This window comes from Caretta caretta, chromosome 11 (assembly GCF_965140235.1).
Source record: "Caretta caretta isolate rCarCar2 chromosome 11, rCarCar1.hap1, whole genome shotgun sequence".
Lineage (NCBI taxonomy): Eukaryota > Metazoa > Chordata > Testudines > Cheloniidae > Caretta > Caretta caretta.
Genome location: NC_134216.1, coordinates 1,201,421 through 1,222,456, shown reverse-complemented (window position 1 = coordinate 1,222,456; position 21,036 = coordinate 1,201,421). Strand labels below are relative to the sequence as shown.

The 21,036-nt window shown below is 65.5% G+C and overlaps 1 protein-coding gene across 2 annotated transcripts; it reads left to right on the top strand.

The window, feature by feature from the left end:
- Positions 1-2,255: 2,255 nt before the first annotated feature.
- LOC125644610 (dnaJ homolog subfamily B member 2) lies at positions 2,256-20,593 on the top strand. Of its 2 annotated transcripts, none has more exons than XM_048868797.2 (10): positions 2,256-2,394; positions 6,046-6,145; positions 6,777-6,886; positions 10,483-10,536; positions 12,019-12,135; positions 13,450-13,539; positions 14,581-14,686; positions 18,214-18,284; positions 18,560-18,775; positions 19,908-20,593. In XM_048868797.2, exons 2-10 carry the CDS (start codon positions 6,081-6,083, stop codon positions 19,916-19,918), a joined length of 840 nt encoding a protein of 279 aa, XP_048724754.1. In that variant the 5' UTR covers positions 2,256-2,394; positions 6,046-6,080; the 3' UTR covers positions 19,919-20,593. The 2 variants fall into 2 exon arrangements, with proteins under 2 accessions (XP_048724754.1, XP_048724753.1); XM_048868796.2 differs by having other exon boundaries at positions 12,016-12,135.
- Positions 20,594-21,036: the final 443 nt, after the last annotated feature.

Here is a 21,036-nt window from a genome sequence, read left to right as displayed (position 1 = left end):
GTGCAGAGTCAGCTCAGCTGGCCCCTCCCTCCCAGCGGCTGCCCTGAGGCGGGGGCCAGCAGTTGCTCTGTGCTCAGCAGCCACCTGACAGCCACAACAGCCGCTTTCCAGCATTTGCTGGGGCCTGTCTGCTGACTCTGCCGCCCCCCTCCCTTGTCTCTCGTTCCTGGACACAGACCGACCCCGCTGGGGCTGGGGAGCCCTGGGCTGGCACACCAGTGCCAGGATTCACCGTCTCAGAGCCCAGGCTCTCTGGGCTCCCCAGTATCAGGGTCTCCCTACTGCAATTCCCAGGATTCCCAGGCCCCGAGTGCCGTAGGATCCACCCATGGGGTAACTGCACAGTGCTTACATTCACACGCCGGCCCTTCGATGCACTAGTGCGGGGTTCACACGCCGGCCCTTCGATGCACTAGTGCGGGGTTCACACGCCGGCCCTTCGATGCACTAGTGCTGCGTTCACACGCCGGCCCTTCGATGCACTAGTGCGGGGTTCACACGCCGGCCCTTCGATGCACTAGTGCGGGGTTCACACGCCGGCCCTTCGATGCACTAGTGCGGGCTTCACACGCCGGCCCTTCGATGCACTAGTGCTGCGTTCACATGCCGGCCCTTCGATGCACTACTGCGGGGTTCACATGCCGGCCCTTCGATGCACTAGTGCTGCGTTCACACGCCGGCCCTTCGATGCACTAGTGCGGGGTTCACACGCCGGCCCTTCGATGCACTAGTGCGGGGTTCACACGCCGGCCCTTCGATGCACTAGTGCTGCGTTCACATGCCGGCCCTTCGATGCACTACTGCGGGGTTCACATGCCGGCCCTTCGATGCACTAGTGCTGCGTTCACACGCCGGCCCTTCGATGCACTAGTGCGGAGCTCACACTCCCTGCCCCTGAAGGGCAGTAGAATGCACACCCTGAATCCGTAGTGCAGGGCGCATGCTCTCGGGCTCTGGGTGCCACGGGAAACGCACACCGCCTCTAGGTGGGAGCGGGAGAGGAAGCGACACGGAGCTGGAATCCATGGATCTCCCTGCAGAGGCGAGCCCAGTCAGGGCCGGACAGGCGAGCTCTCCTGACCTCTCATCACCATGGCTGCTGGCTTCTCTTGGGGGATCTCTTGCCAAGGCCAGCCCAGAGCGCCTGCCTCGTGATTTTACGCAGCCCTCCCTCAAGTGGGGCTGTGCCCGCGTAAAGCCCTCCTGGTCTGGCCCAGCCCTCACTCTGGGTATGTGGTGCTGCCCCTCAGAGTGGGAGGGGAACGTGGCCGAGGAGCTACCCCCAGCTGCCCCCCAAAGGGTCAGAGGGGTCTAGCACCTGCACAGACCAGACAGGGTCACACAGGCAAACTGCCTTGGGCTCCATGGGCCTGGATCAGCCTTGGTGAGGGGCCATAAGATGATCCGAGCTGCACTGGGGGGGGGGGGGGGGGGGGGGGGCGGCAGGGGACACCCAGCCCAGCTCATGCACTTGGGACTCAACCCAGTGCTGCATCAGGGCAGCTCACTGCATCGGATGCATCCTGTGGAAAATACAGAAGATGTTTTGTGTTTGGTGTTTTTCCTAAGCTCCCAGCTGCTGGAGTCAGGTGATGCGTTAGGTGGGAATTGCAGCCTTCCTTTAAAAAAACAGCCAATTCCTTGCCCAGGGGTGGGGGAGAACGGCTGGAAAAGGGGACCTGAGTGAGCCGCAATGGCTGCAGGCGGGCCTGGAGGGTTGCCAGATGTCTAGTTTTCAACTGAACACCCGTCGAAAAGGGACCCTCCCCAGCCAGGTGAAAAAGAGCAAATGAGTGAGGGTGGGGGAGAGCGCAAGGGAGCGGGGTGGGGCCTTGGAGAAGGGGCGGGGCAAGGGTGTTCAGTTTTGTTCGGTCACAAAGTTGGCAACCCCCTGCCCCCGGCTCCTCACCTTTGGGTGCCTGGGGCTGGCTGGACGGGGGAGGCGAGGCGCCCACCTCCAAGCTGCACCCTCCGGCTGGAACCCCAGCGCTGTGAGCTTCCTTGCAGCAGTGCCCTGGCAGGCCAGCCTGAACCCCAACCAGGAGCGACCCAGGCCTTGATTTCCATCCACGTGGCCACGCAAGGGGAGCCCCCCGGGGTGGGGGGGCCAGTGGGCGGGGGGCCGTGCCCGGGAGCCTTGGGGGTCGAGGGAGGGGCGGGGCCAAGGGGGGGCGGGGCTCTGAGCTTGTGTTTCATGACCTCATCAGTTCAGAGTGCAGAGCCCTGACGTCACAATCGGCCCGGGCTCCCCATTGGCGCTAGGCGCTGTCCGTCACACAGCGGAGGGGTGTGACGGGCGGGGAGCGAGTTCATGTCCCGCCCCAGGCCCGCAGCTGCAGCTGGGCTGAGCCGCGCTCGGAGCGTGGGGAGCCGGGGCCGCTGCGCCGCGGGGAGGTACGGGGGGGCGCTGGGGGGTTCCGGCGTATGGGGGGGCAGGGATCCCGGGGGGCGCGGTGGGGGGTCCCGGGGGGTGGGGCGCTGGGGGGTGCAGTGGGGTGCAGGGCAGGGATCCTGGGGGGCGCGGTGGGGGGCCCCGGGGGGCGGGGCGCTGGGGGTGCAGTGGGGCGCAGGGCAGGGATCACCGGTGGGCGCGGTGGGGGGGCCCGGGGCGCTGGGGGGTGCAGTGGGGCGCAGGGCAGGGATCCCCGGGGGGCGTGGTGGGGGGTCCCGGGGGCGGGGCGCTGGGGGGTGCAGTGGGGCGCAGGGCAGGGATCACCGGTGGGCGCGGTGGGGGGGCCCGGGGCGCTGGGGGGTGCAGTGGGGTGCAGGGCAGGGATCCCGGGGGGCGCGGTGGGGGGGCCCGAGGGGCGGGACGCTGGGGGGTGCAGTGGGGTGCAGGGCAGGGATCCCGGGGGGCGCGGTGGGGGGTCCCGGGGGGCGGGACGCTGGGGGGTGCAGTAGGGTGCAGGGCAGGGATCCCGGGGGGCGCGGTGGGGGGGCCTGGGGGGTGGGGCGCTGGGGGGTGCAGTGGGGCGCAGGGCAGGGATCCCCTGGGGGGCGCGGTGGGGGGGCCCGGCGGGTGGGGCGCTGGGGGTTGCAGTGGGGCGCAGGGCAGGGATCCCCTGGGGGGCGTGGTGGGGGGGCCCGGCGGGTGGGGCGCTGGGGGGTGCAGTGGGGTGCAGGGCAGGGATCCTGGGGGGCGTGGTGGGGGGGCCCGGCGGGTGGGGCGCTGGGGGGTGCAGTGGGGCGCAGGGCAGGGATCCTGGGGGGCGTGGTGGGGGGGCCCGGCGGGTGGGGCGCTGGGGGGTGCAGTGGGGCGCAGGGCTGGGCCCTCGCACACCAGACCCCTGCCCACGTCTGGCCGGAGATGAGCTCCCTGGGTTGGCAGCAGGACGCCCGGCCCTGCGCCCGGCTTCGAACCCAGGGCCAGGCGCGGGGGAGCAGGGAGCCCTGGGGTCCAGGGGGAGGTGTGACTCGCCTGGTCTCCCTTGCCCTGGGTGTTCGCCTCTCCTCGGGGTCGCCCTGGGTCTTTGCCTGCTCAGCACCCTTGGGCCGGGCTCGGAGCACCCCCCCCCCCTGCACCCCAGGAAAAGTGAGAATTGAAGTTTGTGTTTTTGCTTTCAAAGGCAGAAAATCACACGCTGGGTTTGCAAAATCCCTTATTTACCAACAGAACCGAGCTGGGGCCCGAGGCGGCCCTGGGAACTGCTGACCACAAGTGGGGGGAGGGGGGCAGGGGGGGAGAGCGAATTAGTGTCGGGCACGTGCTGAATGTGCGGGGGAGGGGAGGGTGCAAAGCAGCCCCCTGGATAAAGGGAACAGAAGAGGGGTGTTGCATGGGGCAGCAGGTGTCCTCCCCACCGTGCTGTCTGCTTCGGGGCCTGTTCCCCCTGAAATGGGAAAGGCCCAGAGAAGGGCAGCAAGCAGGGTGGGGCTGAGAGGGGCAGAGTCAGTGCGCCAGGCGAGGGGCCGGCTGCGGGAGCAGGTGTGGGGGCGGTGGGGGGCCGTGTGAGATGAGCCGGGAGCGGCGAGGGTGTGAAGGCAACGGTGAGGCACCTGGATGTAATGCGTCTGGAAATGGGGAGCCAGTGGAGGGGTTCAGAGGCCGGGGCCGTGACCACGGCAGCTGCAGGTCGAATGGATTCAGGGGTGCAGGAGCGTCAGCCAGGAGGAGGCTGCAGCGTAGAACTAACCTGTGGAACTGGCTGCCGTGGGGAAAGCTCACAGCTGTGACTGAGGCCAGGGCCCCCAAGTAAACAAATGGCCCGATTTCCTGAGGAGCCAGGCGCCCTCCGCTGCCCTCGACCCCGGTGTGGGTCACTGACGGGGGCGGGCAGCCTCCCCTCCCGGCAGAGCTATTCTTACTCCTCCCGGGTGGCGGAGGGATTAGATGTTCATAGTAGCTGCTAAGCTCCTTAATGCGGACAGGCTGACTAGGGAGGGGCTGGGCCCTGCTCTGTCCCGGGGTGAGATTCCCTGTTCTCTGGTCCCCTGCTCACTGCGCAGTCCCCCCCTCCCTGCCCACATTGACCCCGTCCAGCCGGGGAGGGCATCTGCAGCACCCCCTACGGGCCAAGGCTGAGACTCCCACCTAGGCCCGGCCTCCGGCCCCCCAGCTCCCTCGTTAGGCATCAAGGGCCAGGTTTGTAACGGGATGTCGGTGCCTAATTCCCACTGGGAGTAAACTGCCTGTAAAACCCTGGGCTCCAGAGACTTGCAGAAGGGGGGAGTGATGGGGGCTGGGGGCGCTCGGCCCCTCTGCATAAATCCGGCCACTTCCTCGGGGGCTTGAATGCTGAGCTGGGCGGGCCCCCGCGGCGAGGGGTGGTGTTCTGTGGTGATAGCCCCCGGGGCCCGTCAGGCTGGGCCCTGCCCAGGCACATGGGGAGGGTGGTCCTGGGCTCCCTGGTATGGGTTGATGCCGGCAGTGCCCCCGTGCCCCCCCCACCGGCTGCGGAGCGGGTTCTAGCAGGGACCCCTCGTCACCCCCCCCAGTGCCGGAGGCCGGGCAGGGTGGGGGCACGTGCTGAGGGGTTGCCCGAATGCCGGCCCCAGAGTTCCCCACCCCAGCTACCCCAGTCATCACCACAGGGAGTTCTCCCAGGCACCTGATTAACATCCCCCCCACCCCCCTGGGGGTGAGACCCTGAGGGCAGCTGGGTGCTTTGAGGGACTGGGGTGGGACAAGCAGCCAGCCTGGTCTCTGCTCCTCCCCTTTGCTGCTCCCTGAAGAGCCGGTGGGGGGTGGCTGGCCCTGGCTGCTGGGGTGTCTCCCTGTGGGCAGGTCAGTGTGGGGGGAGCCCCATGGTGGAGAGGGAGAATGGGGGGGGGTCAGACATGGAGAGGAGCAGAAGCAAACCTCCCGCGGGGAGGCACCTCCCTTCGGCTCAGCAAGGGCGAGGGACTCGGGCGAGGAGGGGGTGGCCCAGTGGGGCTGAGGTCCTGCAGTTGCATAGGTGGAGCATAGCCCTGCCCCCGAGTGGCTCTGGGAGGGCTGGGACCCTCTGGGGTGCCAAGAGGCAGGGTCCCTTGAAGACTCGGCAGCTGGTGCCGTCCCTGCGCTCGGGCTGTGACAGAGACAAGTGCCCCTGGGGCTCTGGCTGCCGGCGCCTGACGTGGGTGGGGCCCGCCAGCCTCTGTGCCACAAATAACCCCCTTGCATTCCCGCTGCCCGGGCAGGGGCAGAGAGGCTGAGGCCGAGGAGGGGCGGCAGTGTCAAAGTGAGGGGGCGAGCCGGGGGACCCCGTCCTGGCTCAGACACGCTGCTCGGCACGACAGCCCATCGGCTGGGAGGCAGGGACTGAGGGCAGATGGGGCCCAGTGTCCCCACTCTGCCTGCTGCATCAGCAGCTGCCCCTGAGCAAAGGGGGTGGGACGTCCCCCTCCGGAGCTGGTAGCGCTGTTGGGCCCCACTGGGTCTCTGCGTTTGCCGGGCTGGCCCTCTCTGGCAGGGGACAGACAGCCCAGTTGCTGCTCTTCGGGACCTGGGGACGGGCGGCTGTTTCTGGCTGATGCTCTGTCCTGAGCAGCCAACACAGTCCCGGGCCGCTCGCTCTGCTCCCCCGGGCATCTCCAGGTATGCCTGACGTTGCCCTTCCTCCCCAGCTGCACCGCCGGCCCCTGACGGACGGAGAGGCGCCATGGTGGAGTACTACGAAGTGCTGGGCGTGCCCCGAAACGCCTCCTCGGACGACATCAAGAAGGCGTAAGTCCTGCCCCCGCCCGAGTCACTACGCTTTCCACTAGCAGCTGCTGCCCTGCCGGGGCCCCCCTCAGGGTAGAGTGGGGCTGGACGAGCGCTCGAGGGGCAGTGGGGCCTAGTGGGGAGGGCCCTGGGCTCGTGCTCGGGAACCCTGGGATCCGGCCCTGCTCTGCCACTGATCAGCTGTGAGCTTGGCCAAGTCCCTTCCCCTCGGGCCTCGCTTCCACGGTTGGGCGAAGGTGGCGACAGGCCATCCGTGGGCAGTTGGCGTTGCACTTGCCGTCCCCCCTCCCCCCAGCAACCCGCCCCATCTCCCTCCCCGATCTTGGGCAGGGCCAAGTGGGAACATGCGCTGTGATCACAGGCCCTGCTTGGGGGGGGCAGGGTGAGATGGTGGGGGGCTGTTCAAGGGCAAAGGGAGTGTCCCAGGAGCTAAGAGCAGCTCTCTAAGGAAGCCCCTGGACACCAGGATGTGCCCGGGTGCTGGCGGGAACCTGGTGCGGTGGGGTCCAGCCTGGCACGGGTGGCTGTGCACCATCGATTGGTCTCGGGGTTGGCTGGCACAGCGGGGGGAGGATGGCACCTGTCGACGGCAGAGCTGTGGGGTCACCGACTGTCCCTGGGCACTGTGCAGGTACAGGAAGGCGGCGCTGAAATGGCACCCGGATAAGAACCCGGAGAACAAGGAACACGCCGAGCGGAAGTTCAAAGAGATCGCGGAGGCCTACGAAGTGCTGTCGGACAGTAAGGGGCCGGCGTCTCCCCTCCCGCTTCGTTTCGGGACACCTGGTGCTTGTAGCCATGGGGCTAGAAGGGACCTCAAGGGGTCGCTTAGTTCAGCCCCTGCACCACGGCAGGGCCAAGTGGCCGTAGCCCAGCCCTGACGGGTTTGTTGCTTAAACCTCCAGGGATGGGGGTTCAGTGGCCCCCGGGAAGCCTGCTCCTCAGTGTAGCTCCCCGGAGTGCTGGAAACTTTTCCCGCAATTGCCCCAAGTGCCCCGTGCGGCAGATCAAACCCGGCACTTCCTGTGCAGCCTGCAGTGGACGTGCAGCACGACTGGGGTGTCCACCCTGCAGTGTAGACCCGGGGCTGTGGGGCTGGGCCGTGGACTCCAGCATCCCCACTGCGCGGCAAACCAGGGCCGGGCCCGGCTCTCTCAGCCAGGCTAAGGCGGCCACACCACACTCTGCAGCCCTTCTGACCCGGGGCTGGGGCTTGTGCTGCGTCCACACTGCAAAGTGACAGGGCTTGGACCTCGCCCAGCAGGGCCCTAGGGCTCCGACTCAGGGACCGAGTGGCTAGGCAGCAGTTCTGCAGAAAAGGACCTAGGGGTGAGAGTGGACGAGAAGCTGGATATGAGTCAGCAGTGTGCCCTTGTTGCCAAGAAGGCCAATGGCATTTTGGGATGTATAAGTAGGGGCATAGCGAGCAGATCAAGGGACGTGATCATTTCCCTCTATTTGACATTAGTGAGGCCTCATCTGGAGTACTGTGTCCAGTTTTGGGCCCCGCACTACAAGAAGGATGTGGAAAAATTGGAAAGAGTCCAGCGAAGGGCAACAAAAATGATTAGGGGTCTGGAGCACATGACTTGTGAGGAGAGGCTGAGGGAACTGGGATTGTTTAGTCTGCGGAAGAGAAGAATGAGGGGGGATTTGATAGCTGCTTTCAACTACCTGAGAGGTGGATCCAAAGAGGATGGTTCTAGACTATTCTCAGTGGTAGAAGATGACAGAACAAGGAGTAATGATCTCAAGTTGCAGTGGGGGAGGTTTAGGTTGGATATTAGGAAAAACTTTTTCACTAGGAGGGTGGTGAAACACTGGAATGCGTTACCTAGGGAGGTGGTGGAATCTCCTTCCTTAGAGGTTTTTAAGGTCAGGCTTGACAAAGCCCTGGCTGGGATGATTTAACTGGGAATTGGTCCTGCTTTGAGCAGGGGGTTGGACTAGATGACCTTCTGGGATCCCTTCCAACCCTGATATTCTATGACTCGCCCCCTGAGGGCTTGCTGAGTTGTCTGACTGGTGTGTGTGTGGACGGAACGTGGGCTCGAGCCGGGGTCAGAGCCCAGCCTTAGAGTGCAGCATAGACAGACCCTTAATCCCCCTCCTCTAGAGAAGAGCCCTTCACGGACCTGGAGCCTGGTCTCCGTCGTGTTGTCTGCAGACTGAACGCGCCCAGGTATTAACTCTCCCTCACAGGGCAGGTTTCTAAAGCTTTGATCAGGTTTGTTGCTCTCCGACTGGTTCACATCTTCCCTGACGTGCGGTCCCCAGCCCTGCCGCAGCCCTGTTGCTGAGTGTCACGGAGTCCCTGGGCGATGCTCTGGAACTGCTCCCCATGAAGTCAGTCAGGACTCTGGGGTAGTCGCCTTTCTGTGAGCAGCCTGTCTTCAGGACACACAGCTCACACAGCTTCCACCTTCCTGGGTCTGACCTCGGAGCATTCAGCATCCTCTGCCTCTCCGTGCGCTTCCCACAGCGAGTCTGCTCAGGCGGTGCTCCTGGGGAAGCCAGAGGGTCCTGCACCCCAACTTCGCAGTCAGACGTGACTCTCAGCCAGCCAGTAAAACAGAAGGTTTATTAGACTACAGGAACATGGTCTAAAACAGAGCTTGCAGGTGCAGAGAACGGGACCCCTCAGCTGGGTCCATTCTGGGGGGCAGTGAGCCAGACAACCACGTCTGCACTTCACTCCATGTCCCAGCCAGCCCCAAACTGAAAAACCCTCCAGCCCCTCCTCCTCTGGGCTTTGTTCCTTTCCCGGGCCAGTAGGTCACCTGATTCCTTTGTTCTCCAACCCTTCAGCTCTCACCTTGCAGGGGGGGAAGGGCCCAGGCCATCAGTTGCCAGGAAACAGGGTGTCGGCCATTCTCTGTGTCCAGACTCCTGCACACACATGCCCTCTAGGGCACTGCAATGATCATACACCCTTACCCCACCACCTAGATACTTAAGAACTGCCTAGGGGAAACTGAGGCACCCCCACACTATTCAGAGGAAACATTAAGAACAGTCCCACTTCGTCACACTGAGGCCTCCCCAGTGCCGAGCAGAGCGGGCCAATGACCTCCTGTGCCTTACGGATGGCGCTCCCGTTAACACACCCCAGCACGAGCAGCCTTCCCGTAGCCGTGTCCCGTTGTGGACCTAGTCGGCGTGTGATCCACGGGGATCCCCAGATCCTGCCCAGCCGGTTCCCCCATTTGGTGTTTAGGGGAGCTGCTGTGCTCTGTATGGACGGTGTCCCCGTCGCACCCAGCTGTGCGTGTGCCCCTGGGCTGTAGGCAGGACGGAGCTGCTGCCCTGGTTTCTTGCCCCTTCGCGGAGCAGGCCCCGAGATGGCCCTTTGCAAGCAGCCTCCAGCCCAGCTGCATCCTGCATCCAGAGACCGCGGCTGTTCCTACTTGTGGTCAATGGGCCCCTCCCTCTGCCCAGGATCCCTGGCACAGGTGCGCTCTGCCCCCCGCCCCCCCCAGGCCAGGCCCGGTCCCTGCACTAGGGAACGCTGAGCTTCCAGAGCCCCCTTTGCGCCCCCTGAGGTGCTCAGGGGGAAGGCGGGGGGGGGCGGGTCTGACCGGTCTGCGCCTCTCTACCTCTCTTTGCAGGAGAGGCTCTTGTTAACCCTCTGCTCTCAGAGCCACGCACACCTTTTCGTGTTCCTTTGCCTCTCTCCCTGGGGGCTGTAGTCAGGGTGCGGGGAGGGGTCCCCAGGAGTCTCTGGCCATGTCCAGCCCCATGCATTGCGCACGACTCGCTAGATTCGTTCATTCCCCACAGACTCGCTCTTATCCCGGGCGAGCTGTCGGAGCTTGGCCCTCGCTGCTGAGCCCCCAGACCTGGGGTAGCCCCATGCATCCCATGGATCTAGGGGGGCTGGCTTAGATCACATCGCCTGGAGCCGCTGAGATCCGACGCTGCTTAGAGACCCCGTGAGCCTGGAGTGGGACACCTGGAGAGCCGGCCAAGGGACAACCCCACCCACCCCCCGCACCAGCCCCAAGGGTCCCAGAGCAACGACACTAGGTCGAAAATCCCCAGACTTTTCAAAGGAAGTGTTGGGTTCTCGTCTGCGTCCTGTGTCTGAGCCCTGGGGGTTGCCGTCCCCCCAGGCTTTGCTCTGCAGCCAGGAAGGGGAGGAAACAGCAGCTGACAGTCTTGCCCCATCCCATGACTCCGAGAGCTGGGGCTTTAGGAGTACTCCCAATGGCACGAGAGCTGGCGATGCCACCTGCCCACGCAGCGGGAGATGCTCCCCCTTAGCTAGGGGCCGCCCCTTCCCCAGCCCAGCCCTGCTGGAGCGGTGGGGGCCGGCTAACTTCCTCTTCTCCCCGCAGAGGAGAAGCGTGACATCTACGACTGCTATGGCAAGGAAGGCCTCATGGGAGCAGGTGAGCTGGCCGTGCTGTGGGGGAGGAGCCTGGCCTGGGGGAGCTGAAATCGGGGACGGGGGACGGGGGACCTTGCTCCTGAAATCTGGGCTGAGGGGAATAAAGTCTGACAATCCCAGCCTTTGCTGTCGCGTGGCGCGCGCCCACAACGGGGTTCTGTCCTGCCAGCTCTCGCCGGGAGCCTAAGGGACAGCCACGCTTCGCCCGCACACCGCCCGCCCGGGGCGTGGGCATGAGCAAGACGGCAAAGCTCTACGTGGCCGACCCCCCAGGTGCGGCCCCACGGGGCTCGCTGCCCCCCGAGCAGGGCCTCCCACCCTTTGCGCGGCCGACCCCCCCAGGTGCGGCCCCGCGGGGCTCGCGGCCCCCCGAGCAGGGCCTCCCGGCCCCCCGAGCAGGGCCTCCCACCCTTTGCGCGGCCGACCCCCCCAGGTGCGGCCCCGCGGGGCTCGCGGCCCCCCGAGCAGGGCCTCCCACCCTTTGCGCGGCCGACCCCCCCAGGTGCGGCCCCACGGGGCTCGCGGCCCCCCGAGCAGGGCCTCCCACCCTCTGCGCGGCCGACCCCCCCCAGGTGCGGCCCCACGGGGCTCGCGGCCCCCCGAGCAGGGCCTCCCACCCTTTGCGCGGCCGAGCCCCCCAGGTGCGGCCCCACGGGGCTCGCGGCCCCCCGAGCAGGGCCTCCCACCCTTTGCGCGGCCGACCCCCCCAGGTGCGGCCCCACGGGGCTCGCGGCCCCCCGAGCAGGGCCTCCCACCCTTTGCGCGGCCGACCCCCCCAGGTGCGGCCCCACGGGGCTCGCGGCCCCCCGAGCAGGGCCTCCCACTCTCTACGCGGCCGAGCCCCCCAGGTGCGGCCCCACGGGGCTCGCGGCCCCCCGAGCAGGGCCTCCCACTCTCTGCACGGCCGAGCCCCCCAGGTGCGGCCCCACGGGGCTCGCGGCCCCCCGAGCAGGGCCTCCCACCCTTTGCGCGGCCGAGCCCCCCCAGGTGCGGCCCCACGGGGCTCGCGGCCCCCCGAGCAGGGCCTCCCACTCTCTGCGCGGCCGAGCCCCCCAGGTGCGGCCCCACGGGGCTCGCGGCCCCCCGAGCAGGGCCTCCCACTCTCTGCGCGGCCGAGCCCCCCAGGTGCGGCCCCGCGGGGCTCGCGGCCCCCCCGGTGTGGTGTGGTGTGTCTGTGCTCCACCCACCCCTCAGTGCTGCAGGCGTTCAGGGTGGAACTTGCCCTGGGCTGGGTGCCGACTCTTGACCCAGGGGCGAATTGCACCCACTACAAATATTTGCAGGGGAGCCCGAGTGAGAGCGGCCCTGGGAGCGCGTCATGTCCTATTGCATGCTGGGACCTGTACTTTTCACAGCCCCAAGCTAACAGAGCACCTTTCACCTGGCGCGTCTCTCCAGCGGGCGGGGACCCCAGCCTGGTTCTCTCACGCGGTTCAGACTGGGAGCTTGGTGATAGCGTCCTGTGTCTGCTTTTCCCCAGCAGGGCCTGGGGGATCAAGAGCCGGCGCAGGAGTCCCCGAATTCACCTTCTCCTTCCGCAGCGCCCACGACGTCTTCCGGGAGTTCTTCGGCGGGCGGGATCCCTTCTCTGAGCTCTTCGGTGAGTTTTGGCCCACAGCTCTCCTGGGGGCCCTGGAGGAGGGAGGGGAGAGTGGGCCCAACCCAGTGCACGTTTTGATTCTTTGTGGCCAGAGAAGTGGGGATTGGTGAGAGACCCCAGAGGCTATGTTGTGTGTCATGGGTCCTGTACTGCTGAAAGCTCATGGAGATTCGCCTTTGACTCAAGTGGCGTGGCCTGGGCTTTTGGCTCGGGAGGGGCTGAGTTTGAACTTCTGGGTGACAGCAGGGGCAGGAGTCGCCAGCCGAGGAGCAGCTGTGACCCCTCCGGTTAGTACGGTGCCTTCCACCGCGTCGGCTCCCTGCCCCACAGCTGGAGCAGCAGCTTCCTCCAGTGCCTGCCGTGCTGGTGGTGCAGGGGTCGGTGACGCCATCCAAGGACTGTCCCACACTTTCAGCAGGCCCGGTCCAAGCAGACGCTGGTCCTTGTGCCAGAGGACGCAGGGGAGGAGCGAGGGAGGCCGGATAGCTGAAGGAGAGAGGCTGGGAAGTGTTGGTGGTCTGGGCTCGGTCGCTGCGGGGAGGCTTGGCTCCGATGCAGCTGGGGATGACGCTGGGGGAAAGCGTCCGTGACGCAGGAGGCAGCCCCGCTTGCTCCTGGGCTGAATACACAGGACAGAAGGATCCGTGCGTGGGAGGGGCTGATCCGTGAGGAAGGGTGAAGAGCCGTGACTGGCGGTGGGTGGCCGACACCGACGACTGATGGAGCTGGCCTAGGTGCTGGGCCCAGGCTTGTGGTAGGAATTGAACTCGAGTCCCAGGGCCGTGCCCTAGCTGCTGGCCAAGGGCTCGCTGCGGGTGCTGGCAGAGGGCGGCTGGAAGCAGCATGCTGCCGTTACGAGGGGAGCAGGTAGGCTGCCTATCGGGAATCCTCTCCCAAGGGCTGCAGGGAGCCTCAGGACACGTGAACTGAGAGAGGCCAGAGCAGTGCCCGCTGGCTGCCAGCCCTCGGCAGCGTGTGGCCCTGTCAGAGCGACTAGCACCCAGGCCCTGCCCCCTGTGTGGGCCTGATCCCGCAGCGCCCGGGGCAGGAGAGCCACTGTAGCCGGGGGCTGCTGGATCTTCAGCTTCTCTTCCTGCAACTCAGCAGCTGGACACACGGAAGAGCCAGCTCCATAGGCCTCTGGAGACCGCCCCCCAGAGCCCCCTTTGGGGCCTGCTGCTCTGGGGCCCATGGGTGTCCTGCCCCCAGGGTGGACTGGCTGCACTCTGGAGTAGTGTGGCTGGCGCGGCCTGGCCTGGCATCCTGCGAGGGAGAGTCTCGGGCTGTGCTCACGCCACGATCCCTGCCTTCCAGATGAGATGCTGCCGTTCTCAGAACTGCGGGGAGCTGGCCTTGGACACCCCGGACCAGGCTCCTTCTTCTCGTCTTTCCCGGCATCCTCAGGTAGGTGGCAGCCTGCCTGTCACTGCCAGCACCATCCTCCCTGGGCACCTGCCGCACCTGGAGCGGGCACCTGTGTGGTCCCAGCTCCGGCTTTCTCCCAAGTCGCTCCTCCTCCCCTCGGTGCCAGATCCCCTGGCCGGCCCAAACCACCTCAGTCTTGCCCTGTGTCACGGAGTCCCCGGGCGATGCTCCGGAGCTGCTCCCTACGAAGCCAGGCCGGACTCTGGGGAAGTCTCCTCTCGGGGAGCAGCCTGTCTGCAGGACACACAGCTCCCCCGGCTTCCACCTTCCTGGGTCTGACCTCTGAGCATTCAGCCTCCTCTGCCCCTCCGTGCGCTTCCCACAGCCAGTCCGCCCAGGCGGGGTCCTAGGGAAGCCAGAGGGTCCTGCCCCCCAACTCCGCAGTCAGACGTGACTCTGAGCCAGCCAGTAACACAGAGGTTTATTAGACGACAGGAACTTGGTCTAACACAGAGCTTGTAGGTGCAGAGAACAGGACCCCTCAGCTGGGTCCATTTTGGGGGGCAGTGAGCCAGACAACCACGTCTATACTTCACTCCTCGTCCCCAGCCAGCCCCAAACTGAAACTCCCTCCAGCCCCCCCTCCTCTGGGCTTTGTCCCTTTCCCGGGCCAGGAGGTCACCTGATTCCTTTGTTCTCCAGCCCTTCAGCTCTCACCTTGCAGGGGGAAGGGCTCAGGCCATCAGTTGCCAGGAGACAGTGTGTCGCCATTTATGTACCCTGTCCCTTTGCTCTGCAACAATCACATCCCCTTATCCCACCCCCTAGAGACTTAGGAACTGCCTAGGGGAAACTGAGGCACCCTTACAGTATTCAGAGGAAACATTAAGAACAGTCCCACTTCATCACACCCTGTGACTCCTGGACAGACATTTCACTGCAGTGCATCCCCCTGGCTGACCCGTTACCACCCTGTCATCCTCTCACAACTGGCCAAGGACCCCTGTGATCCCTTGAGGCTCCCCGGGGCCTGGCCCAGGCTGGGGGCTCCTGCTGTGAGGTTGTCACCCTGTTTTTCAGATTTCTTCTCCTCGTCCTTCAGCCCTGGCACCGACCCCGGAATCGGCTTCCGCTCGGTTTCCACCTCCACCACCTTCGTCAATGGCAAACGCATCACCACGAAGAGGTAGGGAGGGGCCACTGGGGACTGGGCCATGGCCAAGCCAGCCAGTCTCCCAGCAACACGGCAGCTGCTCCAGGGGACCAGATCATGGGGCCAGCCAGGCTGGTGCCCCACCTTCCCCCATGCCAGAGCCCTCCATGGGGCCAGCCAGGCTGGTGCCTCACCACTCGTCACGCCAGAGCCCTCCATGGGGCCTGCTAGTATGGTGTCCCCCCACACCAGAACTCTCCATTGGGGCCAGCCAGTGCCATGTCCTGCCACGCCAGAGCCCACCCTTCCTGGGGCCCAGCTGTGTCCAGGCAGGGTCCCCCCATCTCTGCTGGCTCGTGCAGCAGCTGCTGTTTGACCTGCTGTCAATGGCCAAAGACCCGGCCCGAACAGCGCAGCGTCTGCCCTTCATAACCTCCCAGCCCCTCTGCGGGTGACGCCTCGATCAGCCCCAGCCGGGGAGCCCAGAGTCCTACCAGGAGGCTTTGTTGCTAGGCCACCTGTCGCCGCAGTGCTGGGCGGGGAGAGCACTTTAAATCAACAGCCTGCACCCCGGGAAGCGTAGCTCGTGCCCGAGGTCAGAAGATACTGACAAGGTGAAGACCAGAATGGAGTTGGCAGCTGCCCCCGACGCACATGGAGCCCGTAGCCTGGCACAGTCCCTAGATGGCACCGCACAGTGCCCCACTGTCACGGAGTCCCTGGGCGATGCTCTGGAACTGCTCCCCATGAAGCCAGTCAGGACTCTGGGGCAGTCGCCTTTCTGTGAGCAGCCTGTCTGCAGGACACACAGCTCACACAGCTTCCACCTTCCTGGGTCTGACCTCGGAGCATTCAGCATCCTCTGCCCCTCCGTGCGCTTCCCCCAGCGAGTCCGCTCAGGCGGGGCTCCTGGGGAAGCCAGAGGGTCCTGCACCCCAACTCCGCAGTCAGACATGACTCTCAGCCAGCCAGTAAAACAGAAGGTTTATTAGACGACAGGAACATGGTCTAAAACAGAGCTTGCAGGCGCAGAGAACGGGACCCCTCAGCTGGGTCCATTTTGGGGGGCAGTGAGCCAGACAACCACGTCTGCCCTTCACTCCATGTCCCAGCCAGCCCCAAACTGAAAACCCCCTCCAGCCCCTCCTCCTCTGGGCTTTGTTCCTTTCCCGGGCCAGGTGGTCACCTGATTCCTTTGTTCTCCAACCCTTCAGCTCTCACCTTGCAGGGGGGAAGGGCCCAGGCCATCAGTTGCCAGGAAACAGGGTGTCGGCCATTCTCTGTGTCCAGACCCCTGCACACACCTGCCCTCTAGGGCTCTGCAATGATCATACACCCTTACTCCACCCCCTAGATACTTAAGAACTGCCTAGGGGAAACTGAGGCACCCCCACACTATTCAGAGGAAACATTAAGAACAGTCCCACTTCGTCACATCTCTCCCCCCTTCGAGATCGAACTGAGCGGGGTCACTTTAGCTGGTGACCTGGGGAAGTTCGAAGCCACCAACTTTCCCATGGATGCCCCAGCATCTCTCCCATTCCTTGGTAGGAGTTACACCAGGCCCTTCCAGTTTCGCCCCCTCCCTTAGGTCAGGGGTGGTCGATAGCACTCGCAGGCCGCATGTGGGAAGGTTTATGCAGCCCATGCCCTTTGGCCACCCCAAGAATGTCTCCCCATTGACCATCACCTTCCGCTCCCACTGGAGGTCCGGGGGGCCTGGCCCCAGGAAACTCCACACAGACATATAGGTTGGGGTCAGGAGTGGGAGCCTGTCCACATCCCCAACCATCTGGCTGACGGAGTCTATGGCCTTGGGACCCAGCAAGGGAGCTAGACACCGGGGCTTTTCCACAGGGTCCCCCTGGTTCAAATCGCCAGCCTGCTCAAAGGCAGTGAGGTGGGCATCCACACACCCCCCCTCCTTAACCAGGGGCAGCAATTTAGTTTCAAGGTTCCCTGCGGAACTGGCCCCCCGGGATCTATCCCCACTCACCCCGGGGAGGTCCCCTAGGCCTCTCCGCTCCCCCACCGCCAGTTCATGCTGCTGCTGCTTCTGCAGCTCTTTCTCGGGCTCTCGCTGTCTCCCACGGTCCTCTTGCTCTCTCGGACTCAGCTCCAATCCCGTCCGTCTCGATCCCCCGATGGGGAACCCGATCGTGAAGACCCCCGTCTGGTCGGGGACAGGAGTCTTGGCGATGCCTGGCTCCTGCTCCAGCTGCTCCCAGATCCTGCTATAGCCCCAGTTGGGGTCAGGAATCTGTTCCTTAGAGCGGTCATCCTCCTCCAGCTGCACGATTAACTCTGCTTTGGTGAACTTTCCAACGCTCAACCCTCTCTGTTTGCACAGGGTTACAACGTCCTTCTTAAGGAGATGGTGACAGGCCATCACTCCGCTCCTCCCAAGTTGTTGTGGACTCACAGGCCCGTGTGTTCTCAGCTCCCCACGATTTCCAGGGAGAACCCCTAGTGTGCCAGCCCTTCTCGAGGTCACCACCTCTTTGCCAGGGTCGAGCTGCAGACTCCTCCGCCCCTGAGACTGCTCACTGCAGTTCCCAGGGGGACCCCATTACTGCACAGTCCTTCTCGCTGGTCACACACTCCCAGGGGTTAACCGCCCCCCGAAACCGCTCCTCTCTGAGCCTTCAGCACGCCTGGTCCTCGGCAATCCCCCTTCGTGTTACTGCTCCCCAGTCACTTACTGCAGGAAGCGCCATCCACGGGGTGCAGTACATCCCACCGCTGCCACCAGTTGTCACGGAGTCCCTGGGCGATGCTCTGGAACTGCTCCCCATGAAGCCAGTCAGGACTCTGGGGCAGTCGCCTTTCTGTGAGCAGCCTGTCTGCAAGACACACAGCTCACACAGCTTCCACCTTCCTGGGTCTGACCTCGGAGCATTCAGCATCCTCTGCCCCTCCATGCGCTTCCCCCAGCGAGTCCGCTCAGGCGGGGCTCCTGGGGAAGCCAGAGGGTCCTGCACCCCAACTTCGCAGTCAGACGTGACTCTCAGCCAGCCAGTAAAACAGAAGGTTTATTAGACGACAGGAACATGGTCTAACACAGAGCTTGCAGGTGCAGAGAACGGGACCCCTCAGCTGGGTCCATTTTGGGGGGCAGTGAGCCAGACAACCACGTCTGCACTTCACTCCATGTCCCAGCCAGCCCCAAACTGAAAAACCCTCCAGCCCCTCCTCCTCTGGGCTTTGTTCCTTTCCCGGGCCAGGTGGTCACCTGATTCCTTTGTTCTCCAACCCTTCAGCTCTCACCTTGCAGGGGGGAAGGGCCCAGGCCATCAGTTGCCAGGAAACAGGGTGTCGGCCATTCTCTGTGTCCAGACTCCTGCACACACCTGCCCTCTAGGGCTCTGCAATGATCATACACCCTTACTCCACCCCCTAGATACTTAAGAACTGCCTAGGGGAAACTGAGGCACCCCCACACTATTCAGAGGAAACATTAAGAACAGTCCCACTTCGTCACACCCACCCCATCCCGAATCCCCCCCGTGGGGTGCCGCCCTGGCCGGCTGGGTGACCTTGTGCTGGCTCTGTCTCTGCAGGATTGTGGAGAACGGGCAGGAGCGGGTGGAGGTGGAAGAGGACGGGCAGCTGAAATCAATCCACGTTAACGGTGAGGAGTGGGGTGGGAGGGGTCTCTGGGGACCAGGGTGCCCCCTGTATGTTGGCTGAGCCCCGCCCCCTGGGAGGCGGTGGGGCAGGGTTCTCCCCAGTTCACAGACAGCAGCACTGAGACCCAGATCAGATGACTGGCCCAGGGTGAGCTGGGCAGACGGGGACAGGCCTAGGAACTGTGTCTCCAGGGGGCACAGCCCCATCCTCCCACGGCCAGGCCAGGCCCGGGGACAGCGCGCCTGGGGCCTGACCCTTGTGCCTCCTTCCCGTCAGGTGTCCCTGACGACATGGCGCTGGGGCTGGAGCTGAGCCGCCGGGAGCAGCAGGCCCTGCCGGGCCGGGCCTCGCACTCGCCCCCCGCACCGCCGCGGCCCCGCGGCTCGTCCCCGGTCTGCCTGTACACGGACAGCGAGGAGGAGGACGAGGATCTGCAGCTGGCCATGGCCTACAGCCTGTCTGAGATGGAGGCCGCGGGGCAGCACAGAGCAGGTGCGCATGGCGCCAGCAGGCAGCAGGGCGGCGCCCAGGAGGAGGCGCAAGGGGGGAGCCGGGTGCCTCGGCCCCAGCCCGTGGGCAGCGAGGGGAGCCGGACACAGAGCCCGGGGGCAGGGGGTGGGCAGGAGGGGGCAGCGCCCGAGCCAGCAGCGGGGACAGAGCCTGCTTCCAAGCCGAAGCAGCCCCACTGTCGCCTGCTGTGAACCGGGCTGGGGCTGGGGGCCCGGGCAGCCGGAGGATCCCAGCCCCGGGGGAGCAGAGGCGCCGGGCTGCCTGAGAACCCAGCGGGGCCGGGGGGCTCAGTAAAGGGCTGGAGAGGAGCCTCCCTCTGGTGTGTGCCGTTGCAGAGCGAGGAGCTGCCGGGGCGTCCTGGGGGGGTCGCGTGGGGCCCTGGCACCGTCATATGCTCAGCTGCTTGTCCATGCCATGCCCCCCCCCCATCCCCCCCGCAGGGGGTGTCCCTCCCCCAGCCCAGCACTGCTCCTGGCTCAGCTGTGTGCGAGGACCTGCCCAGGTTCAGTGGGAGCTGGTCTGCCCCTAGGGTCTCCTCCCAGAACCCCCCTGCTGGGCCAGGCTGTCTGGGAGGGGTGTAGGGGTCACGGCCTGGCAGGGGAGGGCTTCCCAGGGGTGTGGGCTCAGGTCCTTCGCCAGGGGACACAAGCACAGGTGGGCTGCTCTAGAGGAGGCGGGGTAGGGTGTCCCTGGGGGGGGGGGGGGAGATGCTGCAAGGAAGGTAACAGGAGTGTTGGGGGGCAGGGGCTGGGTGCTCGTTCTTGCCCTCACTGTTGCTGCTCTGGATCCTGCTGCTTACCCCACCCCCCACCTCCACTGCTCTGGCTGCAGCCCCTGCCTGACACCCCTGCCCCCCAGGTAACCCCCTGTCCCACTTCCACAGGGCCGGGGGCCACCCAGCTGGGGCATCAGGGCCCAGCACCCCTCCCTCCTGCGCCTCAGAGCACCCGGGCTGGCAGGAGCCTCGGGTGAGTCCTGCCCCAGGAATGGGGCTGGAGCCCCCCAGCCCGAGGGGCGCTGGTGCCCTGGCCTGCACGTGCCCTGGCTGTCACACGCTCACAAGGCTTGATTCATCCGTGTCGTCCCTCCCCCTCCCCTCTGCTTGTCTCCCCAGGTGTGTTCTGAGGGACGCGCCGCGGGGACCCTGCCATGTGCAGTCGCCCAGGGAGGCTGGTCACACCCGGACATCGCTCTGTTTCCGCACTCCCCCCCTCCCCCCCAGTACCCCCGGGCTGCGTAGTGGGGGGTCTCTCCTGTCACTGTCTGCTGAGCAGTGTGTAGTCGGCTGTAGCTAGTGAGGAGGGGGCACGGCATCTGTGCTGGGGCCTGACGGGGCAATGCCCTGCCCGTGGGGCCCTGACAGCTCTGCAGGGCAGCTGTGCCAGGGGGCCCCGGGGGGAGGGGGGCTGGGGGACAGAGCCCTGGGCACCTCCAGCCCAGCCCAGTCCTGCTCTGCTGGGGGTTGCAGCTGGAAGAGGGCTGACTGCAGGGCTGGAGGCAGCCCAGGGGAAGGAGTAAGGGCCCCCCCAACCCCCATGGGGGAGGGAGCTGCAGCTGGAAGAGATGGAGGATTCTCCTTCAGGGCCTGCACAGGGGGAGGAGACTTACTCCAGCAGCCTCCCCACCCCCCCTTCCCCTTACAGCTGGGCAGGAGCCGCTCTAAGGCTGCGGATGCAGGGGGGTGGAAGGAGGGTGCCTGTGCCCTGCGGGTCCTGCTGTGCAACCCCCTTGCTGCTGTGGGGCTGCGCCAGCCACCAGGGAGCGGACCCTGCTGTCAGTCAATAAACTGTTTGCAATAGAGGCGGTGTGTGAGGGGGGCTCTCTGAGGGGAGAGGGCAGGGGCTGGAGCCCTGTGTGGGGTGGGAGGGTGATTAAGCTCCTACAAGAGGGGCAGGGCAGGCCTGGGAAATTCTGCCATGGGGGGGCTGGGGCTGGGCCAGGCACCAGATTGGGTCCCCAGTCTCAAGCAGAGTTTTCCCTGGGGGAGGGTAGGCCCAGGTTGTTCCCATTGGCAGGACTGGTGCAGGGGGGTACCCGGGGCCCCTTGCCTAGCTCTAACCCCCAGCTCTCGGCTGCTGGTGGCAGGGTATGGAGCAAGCTGGCATCTGCTCAAACTGCTGCCTTCCCCATCCTGGGGGGGTGGGTGCAGTGAGGGGCACAACCCTGCCCTCAGCACAGTAACCCCCTCCCAGAGATGGGGCACAGCCCCCAGCCCCAGGCAGGGAACCACCCACAGCCCTGAT